Source organism: Panthera leo, chromosome B4, assembly GCF_018350215.1.
Source record: "Panthera leo isolate Ple1 chromosome B4, P.leo_Ple1_pat1.1, whole genome shotgun sequence".
NCBI lineage: Eukaryota > Metazoa > Chordata > Mammalia > Carnivora > Felidae > Panthera > Panthera leo.
Genome location: NC_056685.1, coordinates 10,926,679 through 10,948,597, shown reverse-complemented (window position 1 = coordinate 10,948,597; position 21,919 = coordinate 10,926,679). Strand labels below are relative to the sequence as shown.

General features: G+C 41.8%; 1 protein-coding gene and 1 non-coding gene across 4 annotated transcripts in view; both read right to left on the bottom strand.

Annotated features, from left to right (window-relative positions):
• Positions 1-21,919, bottom strand: part of DHTKD1 (dehydrogenase E1 and transketolase domain containing 1) — a 50,843-nt gene that overhangs the window by 16,698 nt on the left and 12,226 nt on the right. For all 3 annotated transcript variants that reach the window (XM_042944867.1, XM_042944868.1, XM_042944869.1), the window contains exons 2-9: positions 19,306-19,461; positions 14,020-14,231; positions 13,043-13,237; positions 10,117-10,386; positions 5,461-5,632; positions 4,238-4,436; positions 1,605-1,917; positions 35-119 (exon numbers count right to left, since the gene is read on the bottom strand). In XM_042944867.1, coding sequence (XP_042800801.1) covers positions 35-119; positions 1,605-1,917; positions 4,238-4,436; positions 5,461-5,632; positions 10,117-10,386; positions 13,043-13,237; positions 14,020-14,231; positions 19,306-19,461 — 1,602 coding nt within the window. The remainder of the gene's footprint in view (positions 1-34; positions 120-1,604; positions 1,918-4,237; positions 4,437-5,460; positions 5,633-10,116; positions 10,387-13,042; positions 13,238-14,019; positions 14,232-19,305; positions 19,462-21,919) is intronic.
• On the bottom strand, positions 18,033-18,139 carry LOC122225679. Its single transcript, XR_006205293.1, has one exon. It is a non-coding gene; the product is annotated as a U6 spliceosomal RNA (small nuclear RNA).

Genomic DNA, 21,919 nt, shown 5'->3' with positions numbered 1-21,919 from the left:
CTACCAGTTGTGCAACTAAACAGAAATGTCTTACCCTCAGCAAGTAATGAGCCCAAGGCAAGAGCTTCTGCCGTAGCCCAGTCTAATTTTGTTCCATCCATCACTTTCTCCAGTCTGGACTGCAAAAAACAGAAGCAGAGGAGAAAAAAAGACACTTTTAACAGTCTATACCCTTTTCCACACTGAGTTCACAAAATGTAATGCAACAACAGTATGGATCAAAATTATAATGTTATATTAAAACAGAAAGTGCAGAAGGGAAAGATGAGAGTAAGATAGCAATTATAGGTTTTCAAACAGGCAAAACTAGCAGGCACTCAGGTTAGTGGTTAAGCCTGTGCACAATGGAGAGGAGACGGCACCAGGGAGGGCACGCAGAGAACTGTGCTTGTAATATTCAATTTCTTCACCTGGATGGTAAGTACACAGATTATTTTAAGAATCTCTGTACCTATAATAAAAGCCTAGGGGTGCCTGGGTGGCTCAGTCGGTTAAGCGTCCAACTCTTGATTTCAGCTCAGGTCATGATCTCACGGTTGTGAGATCAAGTCCCAAGTGGGGCCCTGCACTGACAGCAAGAAGCCTGCTTTGGATTCTCTCTCTCTCACTCTCTCTCTGACGCTCCCCTGCTGGCTTGCTCACTCTCTCTCTCTCTCTCTCTCTCAAAATAAATAAATAAGCATTTAAAATAAATAAAAAAAACTGGAAATGAAGTAAGCATCTCAAAATCATTCAGAGGACAAAGTGCCTCTATCCAAGTTTAAGAAAGACGAAGGCCTTTGACTTTTGCTCCCTCACTTTGAGCATGCAGAATCCCACGTTCCAGGAAATTCCCGAGTCCCAGGCAAACCAAAGTTTCAATCTATCTTTTTTTTTTTTTAATTTTTTTTTTTTTTGATGTTTATTTATTTTTGAGACAGAGAGAGACAGAGCATGAAGGGGGGAGGGGCAGAGAGAGAAGGAGACACAGAATCAGAAGCAGGCTCCAGGCTCTGAGCCATCAGTCCAGAGCCTGACGCGGGGCTCGAACTCAGGGACCGCGAGATCGTGACCTGAGCTGAAGTCGGTCGCTCAACCGACTGCGCCACCCAGGCGCCCCAGTTTCAATCTATCTTTAACGTGAGACAATACGTAAGAAACATCAAGGTGTGTAAGGGCAAATGGTTGCCTTTGGGGGTATGTTCGTTGATGTGTACTTATTTTTATTCAAGCTGGCCCCCAAAATGAAAGTGTTTTCTGCTCACTAATCAGAGAAATCAAAACAGGTATTTCTGTCCTGTATTTTTGATAATGTGCATGTAGTGCATGTACATGTATTAAACATGTATGAATGAGTAAGTAAATCGAGGAAAACGAGAAGTAGACAAAACCTGAATGGACTATCAGTACCAGAACCTGTTTGTGTATACACAGGAAAGAAGAGAGAAAAGAGCACAAGTAGACAAATCTGACTTAAGAGAGCATCACTACCAAAACATCACTAGAACCTAGTGGCATGCAATAAATGTCAAATTCATTAGCTGAACCGAAAAGACCAGATCAACACGAATTTCTTTGCTGCACAAGAGAAACAAACGACAACTGGAAATTCTAATGCTCCCTACCTGAACGTACATCTTCAGAAGGTGACTATGCATGTGGAGTCCCTCCGGCACCTCCACGGACTTCCCGCCAATAAATCGCAGGAGGTCTAGGGGCACACCAGTGTTCCAGGTTGTAATGGAAGCCTCCGGCTGGACCAGGCCCTGCCAGTGAGCCTGCAGGTTGGTGGCCGAGGGGCTATAGTGGGCCATGTTAGTTAAATGGTCATTTAACTTTGCATAGTAGGAGGTTTTGATATCCGACACCTCTTCCTCGGTCATGAGTCCGTTGGCAATAAGGTGCTCTGCATAGGTGTCTGGGATGCTCTTCCGGGCTCTGTCCAAGAGAGAGGAGAGAAAAGTCAATCGGGTTTGTAAAAACCAAAGCGTGACAGATACACTAGTTGTCCAAGGCATCACAGAGCCACGTCACTATAAAAAGCCACACAGGAAATGTTCAGGAACTGGATAGAAGGGGTGGTTGTACTACGTTGTCAATGTACTAAATGCCTCTGAATTGTTCACTTTAAAATGATCCATTTTATGGGCCACCTGGGTGGCTCGGTCGGTTAAGCATCCGACTTCAGCTCAGGTCATGATCTCACGGTTCGTGAGTTCAAGCCCCACATCAGGCTCTGGGCTGACAGCTCAGAGCCTGGAACCTGCTTCAGATTCTGTGTCTCCCCTACTCTCTGCCCCTCCCCCACTTGTGCTCTGTCTCTCAAAAATAAAAAAATGTAAAATAAACAAATAAATAAAATAAAAATAAAATGATCCATTTTAGGGGTTCCTGGGTGGCTCAGTCGGTTAAGTGTTCGACTTCAGCTCAGGTCATGATCCAGCTCGATGAATTTGAGCCCCGCGTCAGGCTCTGTGCTGACAGCATGGAGCCTGGAATCTGCTTCGGATTCTGTGTCTCCCTCTCTCTGCCCCTCCTCTGCTCATGCTCTGTCTCTGTCTTCCAAAAAATAAATGAACATTAGAAAAATTAAAATAAATAAAATAAAAAATAATATGATCCATTTTATGTTATGTACCTTTCACTCCAATGCATTATTTTTTTTAAGGCAATGGTGAGTAACAACTTCTTGCAGGCAAGCAAAAAAATAAGATTCATCTTTATAAGCTTTTATCTACATCAAGGTAGAAATAATTAGTAGAGTTTTTCTATGAATTGGTACATTCTGGAAAGTTATTTACAAGACTGACCTACATTGTCTTACCACTTTATTTCAAACAGTATTGAACTCAAAGTCACCAACATCTGTTTCAGGTGGCTTTAATAATCCGGAAACTATAATAATCAGTATCTCGGTTTTACAACAATAATAATGCCAATCTATGCTCAAGTAATACTTTAAACAACAAATCTTGCTCACATATTTTATCATATTTAATCATGACAAAAGTGACAGGTGGACTGGATAGATTTTTTTTTTTTTTTTTTAAATGGGGCCTTGAGCCACATCTGGTCACTCAGCAGCTAAATTCAAAGCTAAACAGAGAACCCAGATTTGTTCTTCCAAGAGCAGGGTGCTACCTCTGACCAGAAAGACCTATGAAGTATCATCAAATTTCTTTCTCTACTTTAATTTATATCTATGAGGAAATAAAGTGGGGGAGGGGGTTCTATTGTACTTTCTAGTATCAAAAAAGGAAATTCCAAAGGAACACGTTCCCCTCCATCTCATTAACTTTCTGTCTCAATGCTGTCCAAGAGAAATGCAGAGCCAGCCAACATGTAATTAAAAATCTCTTAGTGGTCACGTTAGAAAAGGTTAAAATTGGGGCGCCTGGGTGGCTTGGTCGGTTAAGCGTCCAACTTCGGCTCAGGTCATGATCTCACGGTCCGTGAGTTCGAGCCCCACGTCGGGCTCTGTGCTGACAGCTCAGAGCCTGGAGCCTGTTTCGGATTCTGTGTCTCCCTCTCTCTCTGCCCCTCCCCTGTTCATGCTCTGTCTCTTTCTGTCTCAAAAAATAAATAAACGTTAAAAAAATTAAAAAAAAAAAAGAAAGAAAAGGTTAAAGTTAAACAGGTGGAATGAATTTTAATGACATATTTAATTCAGTTTACTCAAAATATAGTCACTTTAATACTTTATCAACATAAAAATTCTTATTGAGATAGTTTACATTCTTTTTTTCAAAGTCTTTGGAATCTGGTGTGTTCATTACACTCACAACCCATCTCCAGCAGGAATGGCCACATTTCAAGTGTTCAGTAGCCATGTATGGTAGTGGCTTCCATATTGGACAGCAGAGTTCTCTAGGTTCCTTAAAATCCATCATGTTGCCTCTTGCTGAGGCACCACGTGAATCACAGAGGATCTATTTCTGATCCTGTCAGTGACAAACTAAGTAGCTTCGGGCTAAGGGCTCTGCCCCAGTCTTCCTACCTCAGTGAGATTGGTAAATTGCCTTCATTTATTCATAGAGTAAACGTGTGGAGTTTGAAGACTCTGGGGAGCTTTCCCGGGATCCGTAGGATGATCATCCCAGTTTGCTCAGGACTACCCCAGTTTCAGTCCTGAAAGTTTCGTGTCCCAGGCAACCCAGGGAGTTGGTCGCCCTACTTCAGAGTGTCTAATAAAAATAATTTAAAAAAATGCAAGCCCTGTGGGAGTAAGGGGATCTTCAACGAAGATTTATAATTATACCTGATGATTTTGTACATGACTGGATTTGTGAAGAAGGGCTCATCCAGCTCATTGTGGCCCCACTGCCTGTAGCATAACAAGTCAACAATCACATCCTTCCGGAACTGGCGCTGGTATTCAAAAGCCAGTTGTGTGGCCCGAACCACTTCTTCTGGGCTGTCTCCATTGACATGGATGACGGCACAGCCCACAAGCTTCCCTGAGGCAGAGAAGACAGATGAAGCTGGCTAGCCGACCCCAATGGACATTAGCCCACCTCCAAGTCCTCTTGCCTGCGTGGGGAGGCAGCCCACATACTCAGAGATGATTTGGCTGGGCTGTTAAGAACCCACACTTTGGAGTCCAGCTGATAGGAAAGAGGTCATGTCCTAGCTCTGTGACTCACTCTGTGACCTTAGTAAAGTTATGAATCTCAGTTTTCTCATCTATAAAACTGGGATAATAGCTCCTATACCTCCTGGTGATGTTGTAAAGATTCCCTGAGTTACTGCATATAAAGTGCTGAAGAGTGCCTGGTATGTAATAACTACTATTTATTTTGTTACTGTCATTGTTACTGTATCTTTCCTCCTGAGATAAAACGGTCATTAAAGGACGAATCCTAAAAAAAATTGATTTTCTTCAAAGAAAAGCCCTAGAATGTGCTTCCAGTATCTTTGTCAAACTAATCCCAAAACATTCACATAGATAGCTCCAAAAGGCATCCAGGCCAGGGGCTGGGTGCAAAAACGCAATAGTTCCTACCATCTAACAATTCAGGTAACTCTGTGAATTGGGGGATGGGTTTAAAAAAAAGCCCTGCCTTTCTCTTAATATTGCTAATTTCCAGGGTAGAACAAGTCAACTTTGCTTCTTTGTATCTGATTTCTAACCAAGACCCCTTAGCCAAATTCAGTATCATTCTTGACTAAGGTCTTGGGCACCCTGGATCTGAATCTCCTAAAGATGAGTACCCCGGTGTTGTACTAATTGTGTTGATCTTTGGTTCCCATGAGAGCATTCAACTGGGTATCTGGGCAATTTGAGATGGCACCCTTTGTGTTTCCCTCTTGTTTCACCTCTTCGGATTCAAAGGTCACACTCGGATTTTAAAGGAACATGGATACCACTGTTGGTGACTACTAACCATATCTGACCCCAAATTTAAAACGGAGTAACCAGGGAGGCTTACTGTTCCTAGTGAACTAGATGTTTTTCTAGAGATGCCTCCCTACGTCACATACCGATATCACTGCAGTATAAGGAAGACCTTCCTCTTTCAGCAGGAGTGGTGTAACCCAGCTGGTTATTGACAATCAGATGGACACTCCCACCAATTCTGAAATGTGGGAGATTAGACAGCGTAAATGTTTCAGGAACAATCCCCTGACCACAGAAAGAAGCATCACCGTGAACCTAAATCATAGAGGAGAAAACAAGAAAATGAACATAAGAGGTGGAGAAATTTATGTATCCAGTTTGGAATAAATTGTTTTCAAATAATAACAGGAATAAAAACAACCACGCTCTCACTGCTCTCCTGCCCTCCTAAAAATCTGTTGGTTCCGTACAGGACTTTCTAGGATGGTTAGGCTGATCTCAAGTTGGTTTCAAAGCCCCTTTACCTCTTGTGGCCACCGCCAATTGATCTATTCTTTCACCCCCACATTGTCACTCGCATGCATCACTTCTAATATACCTATCAACATTCTAGAACATACAGCAGCACCACAGAAGGAAGGACTATCAGCAGTACTGAAGGAAAATCAGCTCCAGTACAGTTTTCATGAAAACAGCTTGCAAGACATGAGGAATAGTGCATAGCTTTGAACTCTCTCTCTCTTCCCCAATCATCCTGCCCCTGAAAAGAGAAGGTGTGCAGCTCACATCACCTAATCCCCACTGGCTGTGTTGGCCACACCGTGAACACAAAGAGGTGGGGGGAGGGAGATATGACAGCAAAGACAGGAGGCATGGGGGGAAAGTATATCACAGGTAATTGAAAGGATGCTTTGAGGAAACAACAAAATACTATCACACAACATCTGAAATGTGCTATTCTCCCAGCACATCTGAAGTCTGTTAGATCACAACATCATCACAAAACCTGATAGATGGAAAGTAGTAGATAAAAGGGGAGATCATTTTCACAGAAGTTGAAAGCAAATAACAAGGGAATTATAGATCTTAGAAGATCTTAGAAGAAGATATGAGTTCTACTGACTTCAGGCTGCAAGGTGATTATCTGTGACATCAACATGTTATACACCTTAAATTGACATAATGCTATTGTCAAATATATTGCAATAAAAAAATAAATAAAAGTCTAGTATCATAAACAGTCAAAATGCTGAACTAAAGAATAAAAGTGGCGCCTGGGTGGCTCAATCGGTTAAGTGTCTGACTTTGGCTCAGGTCATGATCTCACAGTTTGTGAGTTCAAGCCCTGCATCAGGCTCTGCACTGACAGCTTGCAGCCTGCTTCAGATTCTGTGTCTCCCTCTTCTTCTGCCCCTTCTCCGCTTGTACTCTGTCTCTCTGTCTCTCTCTCAAAAAGAAACAAACATTTAAGAATAAGTAATCTGGGGGGCCCGGGTGGCTCAGTTGCTTGAGCGTCCAACTGGGTTTTTTTTTGTTACTTTTTTAAAGTTTATTTATTTATTTTGAGAGAGAGAGAGAGACAGCATGAGTGGGGGAGGGGCAGAGAAAGAGAATCCCAAGCAGGCTCCGTACTGTTAGCACGGAGCCTGATGCAGGGCTCAAACTCACAAAACTATGAGATCATGACCTGAGCCCCAAACCAAGAATCATACGCTTAACTGACTGAGCCACCCAGGCACCCCTAGCATCCAACTCTTGATTCTTGATTTTGGCTCTGGTCATGATCCCAGGGTCAGGTTCCTCACTGAGTGTGGAGGATGCTTAAGATTCTCTCTCTCTCTCTCTCTCTCTCTCTCTCTCTCTCTCTCTCTCTCCTTCTGCCCCTCTCTCCTGCTCGCACTGTCTCTCTCACTGTCTCTAAAATAAAATAATTAATAAATAAAATAATATGATATGTCCTAACTGAAGGTAACCACTGGGCTCTAATAAGAATAGAAGTAAAAGACCTAAATATAAACGAAGAAAGAATACCTCGAAGTACATTTTTTAAAAGGACATTGACAATGTCCTTAAAATAGTCATTTTTTTTAATGTCAGTAGAATATTTTGGCTAAGAAAGGAAGCACTCCTTGGCCTCAGTGAAATTTCCAGGCCCCGCCTTCGTTTGGCTAGGGTGTATAGGGATGACTCCCATTTTGGAGTTATCTATACCTACTAATAACACACCCTTCCATTATCTCCACAGCATTAATCCCCTCAACAACCAGGTGGGGGCCAGGTAAGGAAGTCACTACTGTCCTTTTTACAGAGGAGGAAACCAAGGCTCACAAAGAGTGTATACTTCACATTGGACTATACCCTGGGCCTTCTGTGTTTTTTCTACTTATGTCTCCACCCCTCCAAGCCTTTCTCCTGGATCAAGGAAGTTATTATGTCCATGTTCGCATTTAATTCTCTGAACACACTCCCATTTTTCTATGAGATTCAGAGAACTACCATAACAGAACCAAGCACACCAAGCCAGAAAGCAGCAAAGCCAGGATTTGAACTCATCTTCTTGGTTCCACAGTCTTTGCCTCTTCTATACCACGCCACACTGTCAAGTCCAACCCTTAGCCACAAGGGCCAGGGGCTCCTGGCATCTGAGCACTCCTCCTTGCCCATGGGATTTCTTGGGGGTAATGATATAGGAGGAGTTCATTGGGGTGCCGGGGTGGCTCAATCAATTAAGTGTCTGACTCTTGATTTTGGCTCAGGATGTGATCTCATGGTCTTGAGATGGATCCCTGAGTTGGGCTCCCAGCTGAGCGTGGTGCCTGCTTGGGACTCCCTCTCTCTCTTTTTTCCTCTCTCTCTCCCTCTGCCCCTCCCCTGCTCACCTGCACATGCGCTCTCACTCACTCTCTCTCTCTCTCTCTCTCTCTCTCTCAGAAAAAAAGAAAAAAGGAAAGAATTTCAGTAAAGCAAGGAAGATGTGTACTTCTTCTGCTCCTTTACAAAAATGTTACACTAGAGACATCAATAAGAACATAACATCTGGAGTCAACTATACTCAAAGAAAAAAATTTTTAGGGGTACCTAGGTGGCTCAGTCACCTTGATTCTGGCTCAAGTCATGATCTCACAGTTGTGAGATCTAGTCCCAAGCTGGCCATGGAGCCTGCTTAAGATTCTCTCTCCCCCTCTCTCTTCCCCTCCCCTGCTCACCCATGCACGCACACACGTACTCTCTCTCTCTCTCTCTCTCAAAAAAAACCTTTTTTTAAAAGTAACATAACATCTGCTCATAACTTGCATCATTTTATCCTGGTCTTCGGATTCACGGCACTAAGGCACACAGGTATCATCTGTTAATTTTATTTTCTTCTTAAATCAGAAGAGAAACCACTCCACTATGCTGCATATAGATTTTTGGGAGTGAGGGTCTATAAACACAAACAAATGCTGGATGAGGTGGAAGCTACGTAGCCAAAGATGGCAAGGGGGTTTGGACACACACAGATCACAGATGACAATCTACTTTCACCAGGTTTGGGACCAAAATAAACAGAAGAGGTCAGGCAGAAAAAGTAGCATCCAGAATCTCACCCACCATGATTTTATAGGCTCCAAATTTAGAGTTCCCACAAGAAATCAGCACAGCAGGACACGTACAGACACAGCAGGGCAAGTGATTTGGGAACACAAAATAGACAAAAGAGGGAAGTTTCCTATCACTTTGAAGAAAATGTTGGGGTGCCAGCATGGCTCAGTCACTTAAGTGTCTGATTTTGGCTCAGGTTATAATCTCGCGGTTTGTGAGTTTGAGCCCCGCGTTGGGTTCTATGATGACAGCTTGGAGCCTGGAGCCTGCTTTGAATTCTGTCTCCGGCTCTCTGTGCCCCTCCCCCCCCCCCCTTCTCGTTCTCAAAAATAAATAAAGTGTCATTTTCATCTCTTGTTTCTGAAGTCCATGTTAAGACTTGCTAATGTGAATGACTAAAATATTTTACAGTATCGTGAATTAAGTCAAGCAAAAGGTAAAGAGAATGGCTAACAATGCAAGATTTCCATTTTGAAAAACTATGTCATTGTCAAATGCAATGCTGCATACCCCCAATTTACTTACTACAAGTTTCTGGCCCATGAAAAATTAACATGAATAAGATAAAATTGTTATTTGTATATGCAGCCAAATATTCTCCTGCCTTACAGATGTACCTATTTCTATAGGGTTTAGAGACTCAGCCACTGATACCGAGAATTAATTACTGCCCGGTAGTTAAAGGTTCATATTTAAATGAATACTCATAGGGAAAAAAAAATGTGATCCACAGTCTGAACATCTAGGCTGTCAGGTTACAAGAAACTGAAGCAACAGCCACACTAATGATATGTATGGGTGGCCTTAATGCCAAAGACCTTCATTTTAAAACAAACAAGCAAGCTAACAAACTAAATCCAGACTCTTACAGCCTTGTTACGTATATGGATACTATGTAGTTTCCTAGAGGGCCATATTTTCAGAGAAGTTCTGACATCTGTCCTCTGAAAAGCATCAGGGATACTAGTCAATACCCCCCGAAATAACTCATAAGAGAGAAATAAACACAGTGAAATCTCAGTCTAAAGTCAGTTGCCTTGAGATGAGACCTCATATCTGCTGTTAATTTTAAAAACAAGCCCGGAATCTTCTTTTACCAAAAGTTCATCTCAATTTCATCTTGGATGTCCACCACCTCCTTTCAGAACTACCAACCTGGGCTTCCCTTCTTCCCGGTCTCCCCACCCTCTGGCCTCACTTCCTGAAGCTACAAGTACCTGTAAGCAAATGACTTTGTCCCCAGGCTGAGCCAAACTGTCTGGAGAGTAGTCCCCGTCCTGTCTAGACTGCTGCCTTCCCCGAGTCTTCCCGACAGCCACGGGGTTGACAGCTTCCAGGTGCGAGGGGTTTGGCAGCATCGTCACATGGAGGGGATGGTGCGCGCCGAAGTCCAGGTCAACCGAGGAGGTCAAGTGAGATAGGACATCACCGGTGGCTGAAACACCTTCTGGAAATTCACTTAAGCCTCGCATTTTACGGAACATCAGCTATTATGAATAAACATACAAGAAAAAATGTCTTTTATAACAATGGACAGCTGGGAAGAGATGGCTAGTTTAAATCATACAATTAAAAAATAATTTAAAAAACACTTTTCTGTACATGCTTGTGTAAGTATTATTACCATGTATTAAACAAACTTTTAACTGCTCAAACGCACAGAACTATTTGAAGATCTTCATAATCAAATGAAGTACCAACAGTTTTTGCTTTGGTTTGCTTTATTTTTTTTAATTCTTTTTACTTATTTTTGAGCGAGCACAAGCAGAGGAGGGGCAGAGAGAGGGGGACAGAGGATCAGAAGCAGGCTCTGCACTGACAGCAGAAAGCCGAACGTGGGGTTTGAACTCAGGAACCGCGAGATCATGACCTGAGGTGAACTCGGGCACCCAACCAACTGAGCCACCCAGGTGCCCCTATTTATTTATTTAGAGAGAAAGAGAGAGAGAGAGAGAGAGCAGGGGAAGGGCAGAGAGAGGGAGGGAGAGAGAATCCCAAGCGGGCTCCTCACCCAATCTCACAAACTGTGAGATCACACATGACCCGAGCCGAGATCAAGAGCCAAACACCTAACCGACTGAGCCACCCAGGCACCCCTGAAGTAACAACACTTTCAGAAGAGCCTAACATGACAGATGTGTAGATGATAAGTTAGACATGTAGACGATAAGTTAGGCAGTAAAATGTTAGATGGTAAGTCACCTCTACCTTGCCATAAGCAAAATAATTTTTTCTTGAATACACCTGTTAGAATATATTTTCCAAAAGAATTTTGTATGAATCTTGTTAAAGGTACACAGGAAAATGGCAGAATAGAACTTAATCCCATTTAGACACAAGATAACATGCACTGATCAGCTCAAATCACACCTAAAAAAACCTCTACTGTCTGATTCTCAAAGGACTTCTTTGCATACGTTCTCTGACTTCATTTTCATAGTCTACCACAAGATACATGTTACTACCCATTTTAAAAATGCACAAGCTAAAAAAAAAAAAAAAATGCACAAGCTAGGAGTTAAGATGGCAGAGGAGGAGGGTGACCCCAAGCTTGCCTCCTCCCTGGAATAGCTAGATAAATATGAAATTATTCTGAATTCCCAAGAAATCAACTAGAAGTTTTAGAGAACAAAGCTGCACATCTACAGACAGAAAAAAATGACCCATGGAATAATTCAAGCAAAAATATGAAAAGAAAAAAATTAAATATTTATGATTTTACATTTAATATTTATTTATTTTTGAGAGAGAGAGAGACAGAGTGCGAGCAGGGCAGGTGCAGAGAGAGGAGACACAGAATCTGAAGCAGGCTCCAGGCTCCGAGCTGTCAGCACAGAGCCCAATGCAGGGCTCAAACTCCTGGACCGTGAAACCATGACCTGAGCTGAAGTCGGACATTCAACCGACTGAGCCACCTGGGTGCCCCTTTATGATTTTACATTTTAAAAAATGCACAAACAAGAGAAATTAACTAAATTGTTAAAGGTCCTTGGCCGCTAAGTAACAAAGCTGGGTCTCAAGCCAAGACAGTTACCAAAGACAACATGTTATTCTCAATTATCCAAATGGTTTGAGTGACCCAAAAGCTTCTTACTGACCAATTTACAAACAGGAACACCCATACTCACACAGTGTGGGTACATATGTGTTTCTCACAAATACGCTCATTTATAATTCAGTATCTTGGAGTCATTTTTTTGTGATATTTTTGGGAATGCAATTTTTGGTTTAGGGATTTCTGCATGTATTTAAGCACACCTGTCAATCACTTTATTTTGTCATCGTCTGCCTTTTCTAAAGTCTCCGTCTTTTAAAAGCAGATTATCAATCTCTCAGCATCAGAAAAACTGAGGTATGAGTAGTAGTGGTAAAGCTGGGCCCCAAACATGGCGTCATGTATACTTTCCAATGATGTAATGATGACACATCCTTCCATGGGCTCCATTCACTCCATTAACTTTCACAGTCCCTTTAACACTTATAATTACTTTTACTCTTCTGGCCCAGATCAGTGCTGAGGTTGATCCACACACAATGGCCACAATCTTATTAAATTACAAGTCATTTTGATGTTCCTGGCCATCAAATCTGCAATCCGGACTCACGAGTCTGTTTAGAGACTGATAGAGCAGCTGAGTTGGGCGAAAGAAGAACACCAAGATCCAGTTACCTACAGAACCACTCATGTGAGTGGTCTCCCAGGATGACAATAATACTAATGTATTATTAGTTTTAGTACAATATGTTAAGTATAAACTCTGCAAATAAATGGAAGGTAAAATTGACTCCTTGGAGGGTGAAATTGTAAATAATTGCACAGATCTTAATGTTTGAGCAATTTTTATTAAATTAGTAAAGCGTGCTTCAAAGAACAGAGATAATTTCAAAGAAATTATCTATTCATATCATCCTTGAGAAAACAAACTAACTTTTACTTTCCCTGAGAGAAGAAAGAATCCATATAAGACTACACAGAAAATCAACCCAAATACCATATCTATCAGCAGTGTTAGGTTCCATCAATTAATTAAGCTACCTCCTGGACCAACGGCTGAGATGTTTACTCAGGCTTCTAGAAGGAATTACTAGCATCGTCGGTTCTATCCTGTTACAGTCAATTGTACATCATAGAAAGTACCTTACCTCCGGAGGGAATTGCAGAAGGCCTGTCAATAAATTAAGCCTCCCTCTATGGGGCATGCCAATAATAACATCAGTTATCCCACTGTAGGCTGCCATTTTCAGCAACTCATGGAAAAAGCCCATCATGCTTTCAGCTCCTTCGCCTCCATACCGCTTCACTGTAGCAAACTTGGTGGCCAAAAAGTGGTCAAACTCCTATGGAACATCATGTCAGACACATTTGTGGTGGGAAGATAGCCAACTACTTAGGTCAAAATCAGACACATTCGTGTGTATTGTAGGAAGACCCCACACTGCTTCAAGTGACCACAGCCGTGCCCCTTCACAACACACCCCAGAGACAGATGTAACTAATCCAGAACATGGCTGGAAAGCCTAAAGGACAGCAGGCAGCAGTCAGATTGCAGAGAAAACCACCCGAGTGGTGGAATAACTTACCCCAAGAGGGATCCTCTTAGAATGTGTTCCTCTAGAGTTGGGGCTGGGCCTTAGGGGTCTGCCCCTCCTAGCCCTTGAGTTTTAGTACCAGGCTCTACGGTACTATTTTGTCAAGGCCGCAAATGACCCAACTATCCAAATTACTGGGAATAGTTTCCTTGTCATCTTGACACGCCTGAGTCCTGATCATAGCCTTGACAGACTCAAGGTCTATTAATCTGCACCAAGAGTCTCTTCCATGCATTGTTCTTTTTTTGATCACTCCAGGTCATAAAAAGAGAAGCAAGGTCTTAAGGGCTTTTCAGTCTTTTACAGAGTGAAAAGGCAATTACATAAAAAGTATATATTTTGACTCAGTTGTTTGGGGTTCTACTTTTTCCTACTTAGAACAAAGTGGTGTGTATTCTATTATCTAGTGTGTTGACGCAACGAGGTAAATAGGGGTAAGTAAATGCTTTAATTCCCTCTCTTCAATATTGATATATCTTTGTAGAAAAAGAGCCGTCCTATTCCATTGATGTTAGATGGTACTTTTATACCTGAGATTCTAGCATTAGTTTTGACAGATGTTTTCGCTCTTCTGTGGTAAAGGTCTCTTTTTTCAGTTCCTCAAACCGTTTGGCAAACCAGTCTTTCTCCTCCTGGCTCTCAAGCTGGGAGGTTTCAATAGAAATTTGCCCACAGTAGATTTGGTTGAGATAGGCTACTATTTCCTCAAGAGAGGCCTCCTCCTTCCCCATGTTCAACAATCCTACAAAAATGAAATCATAGGGATCGTTTTAAAAAACAATCAAACATGTAATTAATTATAGAACATACCAAAATAATTATTTCAATTCAGAGCATTTTGTTTTGGATAAGTTGGGTCATCATCAATGGCTACCTAGATTTTTCTAAAGACAAAACTAAAAATATGGTCAAAGGCCACAAAATAGTCAGACTAGGAAAGAGAATATCAGTCTTTCTCCACAAGGACAGAGCCATGCCGCTTTATGCCAAATTTTGATTCTATTGTAATTTCAAACTAAAAATGGAAAGTTAACACTCAACTGCTTTATAGCTACAGATCAGATATTCTACCTTTATCTGAAATATCTCCCCAAATGTTTAACTCTTATATTAATACCTACAAAGTAATGTCTACCATTGAACATTTGGCCTAAATGTTATTAATATTGATAGCAAAGCAACATTTTAAGCTAAAGGGAAATCTACCTGAACCTTGGTCAACAAAAGGAGAGCACTGTAAGTGTATCAATAGCTCAGCACCAAATCAATGATCAGTCATTTGCCTTAACCTACAACGTGAGTTTTTAACAAACCAACATTTACTTTATTATTGCTTATGGTTTCTTACAATAAACTTTAGCTCTTTGATACTGATTGACCATTCAAGTTATAAAAATTATTTTGCATATCGCTTGGCTTCTCTGCCCCACATTTTAATCTATAAAACAGGAACACCTCAGGGGGTAGTTGTTAAAATTAAATAAGATAGGAGGGTGCCTGGGTGGCTCAGTCAGTTAAGCGTCTGACTTCGGCTCAGGTCATGATCTTGCAGTTCGTGGGTTTGACCCTGTGTTAGGCTCAGTGCTGACAGCTCAGAGCCTGAAGCCTGTTTTGGATTCTGTGTCTCCCTCTTTCTCTACCTCTCTCCCTCCTTCATGCTCTGTCTCTCAAAAATGAATAAATGTTAAAATTTTTTTTAAAAAAAGATTAAATGAGATAGGAAATAACCTAATGTCCACTGATGGGATAAACAAAATGTGATATAGCCATACTGTTGCAGACTATGACTCTTGAGTTCTCTTTTGTCCAGCAAGAGAGTGGACACTGAATTGAATACGAGAGAGGGTAATGTCCAGAAGGAGACAAAAGCCCTGAACACGTGTTTCATCTCGTATTTATTGAGCTCTCAAGATCTTACACAAGTGTTGTACATGAGGAAATAATCAGATAGTAATCAATAACTTGTATGTGGGGGCACCTGGGTGGCTCAGCCGGTTGAGCGTCCGACTTCGGCTCAGGTCATGATCTCACAGCTTGTGAGTTCAAGCCCCGCGTCGGGCTCTGTGCTGACAGCTCAGAGTCTGGAGCCTGCTTCAGATTCTGTCTCTCTCTCTCTCTCTCTCTCTCTCTCTCTCTCTCTCTGCCCTCCCCTACTCATGTTCTGTCTCTCACTCTCAAAAATAAATAAACATTTAAAAAAAAAATAACTTGTGTGTGTAAGAAGCAAAGGGTCTGCCTGGGGAGGTGGGGGCAAGTGGTGTTTGTGATCAAAACAAATCTGGTATATTGGTACAAGATGGAAAGTAGTTTCCTGCAGGTAATATAACAAGTTACTTGTGATCCCATTATAATATCTTGCTAACTAACCTTGGGCGCTTTCACCCAGTGGTGGCAGCTTTCTGACCTAAGCTTTCTTAACCCATTTACATAAGTGTAAGGAATTCTTGAACCTATTTCCCCACACCATATGACGGACTAGTGTTCAGCCACATAAAGGAATAAAGTACCAGTTTATCCTACAGTATGGATGAAACTTGGAAACATTACACTAAATGTAAAAAGCCAGACCCAAAAGGCCACATACTGTGACTTCATTTATACAGCATGTCAAGAATAGGCAAATCTATAGAAACAGAAAGTAGATTAGTGGTTGCAAGGGGCTGAGAAGAAAGCAGAATGGGGAGTGAGTAAGTAAGTTTACTAGGCACAAGATTTCCTTTTGGGGTGATGAAAATGTTCTGGAACTAAACTGATGATTGCATAACATTGTGGCTGTATGAAATGTCACTGAATTGTATACTTTAAAATGGTTAGAGTGGAGGGCACCTGGCTGGCTCAAGCGGTACAGTGTGAAACTCTTGATCTCGGGGTTATGAGTTCGAGCCCCACGTTGGGCACAGAAATTACTTAAGGGGCGCCTGGGTGGCTCAGTTGGTTAATCTTCCGACTTCGACTCAGGTCACGATCTCGCAGTCCATGAGTTCGAGCCCCGCGTCGGGCTCTGGGCTGATGGCTCAGAGCTGGAGCCTGCTTCCGATTCTGTGTCTCCCTCTCTCTCTGCCCCTCCCCCGTTCATGCTCTGTCTCTCTCTGTCTCAAAAATAAATAAACGTTAAAAAAAAAATTTAAAAAAAAACCAAAACACTAAACTTTCCATTCCTGAAGGGCCATTTAAATTATGATGGCATAGATTTTGTCTCCAAGCCCCCCAAGTGAGAATTGCCTAGCTGAGTCCAGGCAGATTCTAGAACTGCGAGATAATAAAATTGTTGTACCCTTAGAAGTTACTGCATTTTGGGGTGGTTTATTACACTGCAATAAATTACCAGAACATTACTAATTAATGTATATACCAGAATTTGACATTGCCCAAAAATAACTTTAAAAAAAATGACATTGGGGCGCCTGGGTGGCTCAGTCGGTTGGGCATCTGACTTCGGCTCAGGTCATGATCTCGCGGTCCGTGAGTTCAAGCCCCGCGTCGGGCTCTGTGCTGACAGCTCAGAGCCTGGAGCCTGTTTCAGATTCTGTGTCTCCCTCTCTCTCTCTGGCCCTCCCCCGTTCATGCTCTGTCTCTCCCTGTCTCAAAAATAAATAAACGTTAAAAAAAATTAAAAAAAAAAAAATGACATGACAGGGATCACCTGAGTGGTTTAGTTGGAAGAGTATGTGACTCTCAATCTTGGGGTTGTGAGTTCGAGCCCCGTGTTGGGTATAGAGATTACTTAAACATAAAATCTTTAAAAAATAGTAATAATAAAATAAAATAAATAAGTAAAATTTAAAAATGGCATGAGATAGGAGCCCAGGATGCTGCCTGGTTATCTAGCCCCCATTTTTTTTTAAGTTCCCAAGCTGGGAAATAAAACAGGAAGTGAGAGCTGGATTGTCACCTTACCTCTGCCACTTCTTAGCTACGAGTTACTTAAGTTCTCTGAGTTTCTGTTTCCCTGTCTGTAAAATAAAGATGGCAGTAACTTCTTAGGGAGTAGGTGTGGGAATGCATTGACAAAACAGATGTAAAGTGTCTGGTCCATAATGGGTGTCCAGCTTTTTTAAAACTATTATTTCAGGGCTTGCAACGTTTTATTCATTTTTTAAAAGTTTTTGGTTGTTTTTTTTTTTAGAAATGTTTATTTGTTTTTGAGAGAGAGAGAGAGGTAGAGAGCAAGCAGGGGAGGGGCAGAGAGAGAGGGAGACAGAATCCCATGCCATTGGCACAGAGTCCGGATGTGGGGCTTGAACTCACAAACCATGAGATGATGATCTGAGACGAAACCAAGAGACGGACACTGAACTAACTGAGCCACCCAAGCAACCCTTACTACATTTTAAAAATAGTTTTCTTTTGTAGTAAGAATGCTGATCGTAAGATGTTCTCTTAGCAAAATTTTAAGTATGCAATACAGTATTAACTAGAGCCCCTAGAACTTATTTATCTTTCATAATTGAAACTCTGTACCTTTTGACCACCATTTCCCTATTTCCGCTTCTTCCCAGACCCTGTGAACCACTGTCTAAGTTTGAACATTTTATCATTTTTCTTAAATATGGAAGACTTCACGAATTTGCGTGTCATCCTTGTGCGGGCACCATGCTGATCTTCTCTGTATCGTTCCAATTTTAGTATTTGTGCTCATGAAGCGAGCATGAGTTTGACGATCTTAGATTCCTCATATAGTGGGATCAATCATGCAGTGCCTGTCCTTCTGTGACTGGTTTAATTTCACTTAGTGTAATGCCTCGAGTTTCATCCATGTTGTCACAAATGGAAGGATTTCCTCCTTTTTTAAGGCTGAGCAATATTCTGTTCCATATACCACATTCTTTTTTTCTTTTTTAAGTAGGGCCTATGCCCAACGTGGGGCTTGAACTCACAACCCCAAGATCAAGAGTCACATGCTCTAGCAACTGAGCCAGCCAGGTGCTCTCATACTGCATTTTCTTTATTCATTTATCCATTGATAGACATTTAAGTGTTTTCATATTTTTTGCTATGGTAATAATGCCACAGTACATAAAAGTACAGATAACTCTTTAAGACCCTGATTTCAATTTCTTTGGATAAATACTCAGAAGTGGGATTGCTAGATCATATGGGATTTCTATTTTTAATTTTTTGAGGAGTATCCGTACTATTTTCCACAGTAGCTACACCTACTTGCAGTCCCACCAACAGTGCACAAGGTTTTCTCTACATCCTCACCAACACTTGTTATCTTGTGTCCCAGCCATTCTGGCAGATGTGAAGTGATACCTAATTGCAGCTTTGATTTGCATTTCTCTGATGATCAGTGATGGTGAATACCTTTTCATGTACTTGTTGGCTATTTAGTTGTTTGTTTGTTTTAATGTTTTTATTTCTTTTTTGAGAGAGAGACAGACAGAGAGAGAGACAGAGTACAAGTGGGGGAGGGGCAGAGGGAGAGGGAGACAAAATCTGAAGTAGGCTCCAGGCTCTGAGCCATCAGCACGGAGCCCCATGAGGGGCTCAAACACACGAACCGTGGGATCATGACCTGGGCCGAAGCCTTAACCAACTGAGCCACCCACGCATCCGACCTGTTGGCCATATGTATGTCTTCTTTGGTAAATGTTTTTAAACTTAGAGGAAATGAACCCTACTGAAAGACTATTCTAGAACCTCAAGACCAGTCCTCTTAGACAGTGCTTGAATGTGCCCCTCACGGTCAACTCACACTCCATGGAAGCCTCAGCTCCAGTGGGCATGTGAGTTCTTCAAGAACAGAGAAAGGAGCCATACTGCATCTTGGCAGCTAACCGTTACATGTAGAGTCTAGTGTTGGTGGGCTTTACCTGTGGTATTAAAAGGTCCCTGTAGGGTCTGCACAAGAGCTTGGACTTCAGGCACATTCTCCGGCAAGGCTTGTCCAGTGAAGAGGGGGTTGATTTTGGCAGCTTTATGACCATGTTCACAGTATACAGTCACCAATCTGGCAAGGCCATGATCAACTAATTCAAGGGGAAAATAAAACAATACAAACAATTTAGAAAATGCCCACAAACTAAAAAAAAAAATCAGTTTTTCAAAGAACCTTTGTGGCCTTAGACACTTTTAATGCATTCCTTCTACCTACCACATCTCAGGTTTATAGACTATCAGAATCCAAGAAAACACACTTACTTTTTTTTAATGTTTATTTTTGAGAGAGAGAGAGAGCACGAGTTGGGGAGGGGCAGAGAGAGAGAGAGGGAGACACAGAATCCAAAGCAGGCTGCCAGCTCTAAGCTGTCAGCACAGAGCCCGATGTGGGGCTTGAACCCACAAACTGCGAGATCATGACTTGAGCCGAAGTTGGACGCTCAGCCGACTGAGCCACCCAGGCGCCCTCAGGAAAACACACCTATTTCTTTAAATTTATCTCATGATTGCTAAAGTCAGTGAAGGAAAAAAAAAAAAAAAGAGAGAGAGATAGAACTATGGGTGCACATTTGTAAAAATAACTATGCCTGTAGAGAAATAGCACTGAAAATAACTGTTAAAATGCTGAGACTGTGGATAATTAGAGTCCTCTTAATTATTATTTGAGATTTTTAAATATTTTACTTAAAAAATAGACATAGGTAGAACTACAAAATCAGTTACATCTCCTTCCCTATTGCTTAAAGACCCAATGTACAGAGTTATTTCATAGACTCATGAAATTTATACTAGAAAAAGATCTTTTTTTTTTTCTTAATGTTTTTTATTTATTTTTGAGACAGAGAGAGACAGAGCATGAGCAGGGAAGGGGCAGAGAGAGAGGGAGACACAGAATCCGAAGCAGGCTCCAGGCTCTGAGCCATCAGCACAGAGCCTGATGCGGGGCTCAAACTCACAGACCGTGAGATCATGACCTGAGCCGAAGTCGGATGCTCAACCGACTGAGCCACCCAGGTGCCCCTAGAAAAAGATCTTAAAAATGATCTTTTCACAGGGGCACCTGGGTGGCCCCGTTGGTTATCATGATCTCATGGTTTGTGGATTTGAGCCCAGAGTTCGGCTCTGCACTGACAGTGTGGCGTCTGCCTGGGATTCTCTCTCTCTCCCTCTCTCTCTGCCCTTCCCCTGCTCGCACTCTCACGCTCATGTTGTCTCTCTCTCTCAAAATCAATAAGTAAACTTAAAAAAAAAATTTTAATGATCTTTTCACTCACATAATGCAAAACAAAACAAAACAAAACAAAACAAAACAAAACAGGAAACAAACCCTTTATAAAGCTCTAAATGAGTGGTTCCTCAGTCTCTGCTTGGAGGAGTTGCATTATCTTTTAGTGAACCCAACATGATGAGTCTATTTTGAGCCCAAACTGCTTTTCTTCCCTCTTCCATATGAAAGTTATTCCAAAATTTGAAGAAAAAAAAAAAATCCTTCATGCCCACACTCCGCTAACCTTCAGTTCATCAAGGCAGCCTTACAAACAGCACAAATCCCCGATGATGAGCAGATCCACCATTTCTGAACATTTTCTGAACATTTTTTCACCTTATGTGTTTATTCTTAGAACCCAGAGAAAAGTTCAGCATATTTTGAAACATTTAATGACCATTTTATGAACATTTATTGCCATGCAGTGAGCTACATATGTGCTTTGTATTCAGAGTACGGCAAAGTATGTGTCTTGTCACGGGCTGACAGGAAAGAACAGAGAGGTACTGAATACGTGAAGGATGTGTTGGCACTGATGCAACAGTTAGGACGATCCATGCTACGTCTAATAAATTGGTAACCTCATCAAACAATCCCAGTAAATGAATCGATTCCAGTCTGGAGATAAGTCATATAAATTGCCATAGGGTTCTATTCTGAATCTTACTGAGGTTCTCAATTGCTGTGTTATAAAGTAGGAAACCTTCACATTTGTGACTAAAATCCAGAAAGACCACGTCTAAAGCATTGTCCCCACCAGTCACTCCTTAAAAACATATTCCTCCTCCCCACCAGAAAACAACAAAACAGCAAAAAAAAAAAAAACCCACATTCTTCCCTGGGCTCTGTGGCATCACCAAATCCTGGCTTTTCTCCTAACTCACTGGCTACGCACCCTCAGTCATTTTGGGGAGGGAGCTCCTCTTCTTTGTCCATCTCTAAAATATTAGTGGTCTGCAGATCTGGCCGCAGCCTTTTTCTCAAGCTGTTTTTCTCTGGGTGATCTCCTGCACCTTCCACAGTTTCCAGGAACATGTACAAAACTACATCTCTAGTGGGGCAAGTCTAATAGTAGATATGCACGGTTATCATCACCATCCCCAAATTAGCAGCCCTATTGAAAACATTCTCTTAGTGAACCCACATCAATTCAGAGATTATTGCTCCAATTTCTAAGTGTTCCCCAGGCTTCTCATGCCATTCTAAGAGCAATGGCATGGGAGTTGGCACAAAAGCAGGCTGCTCACTCGCAGGGACGTGTGGAAGCTACTACTCTGGCA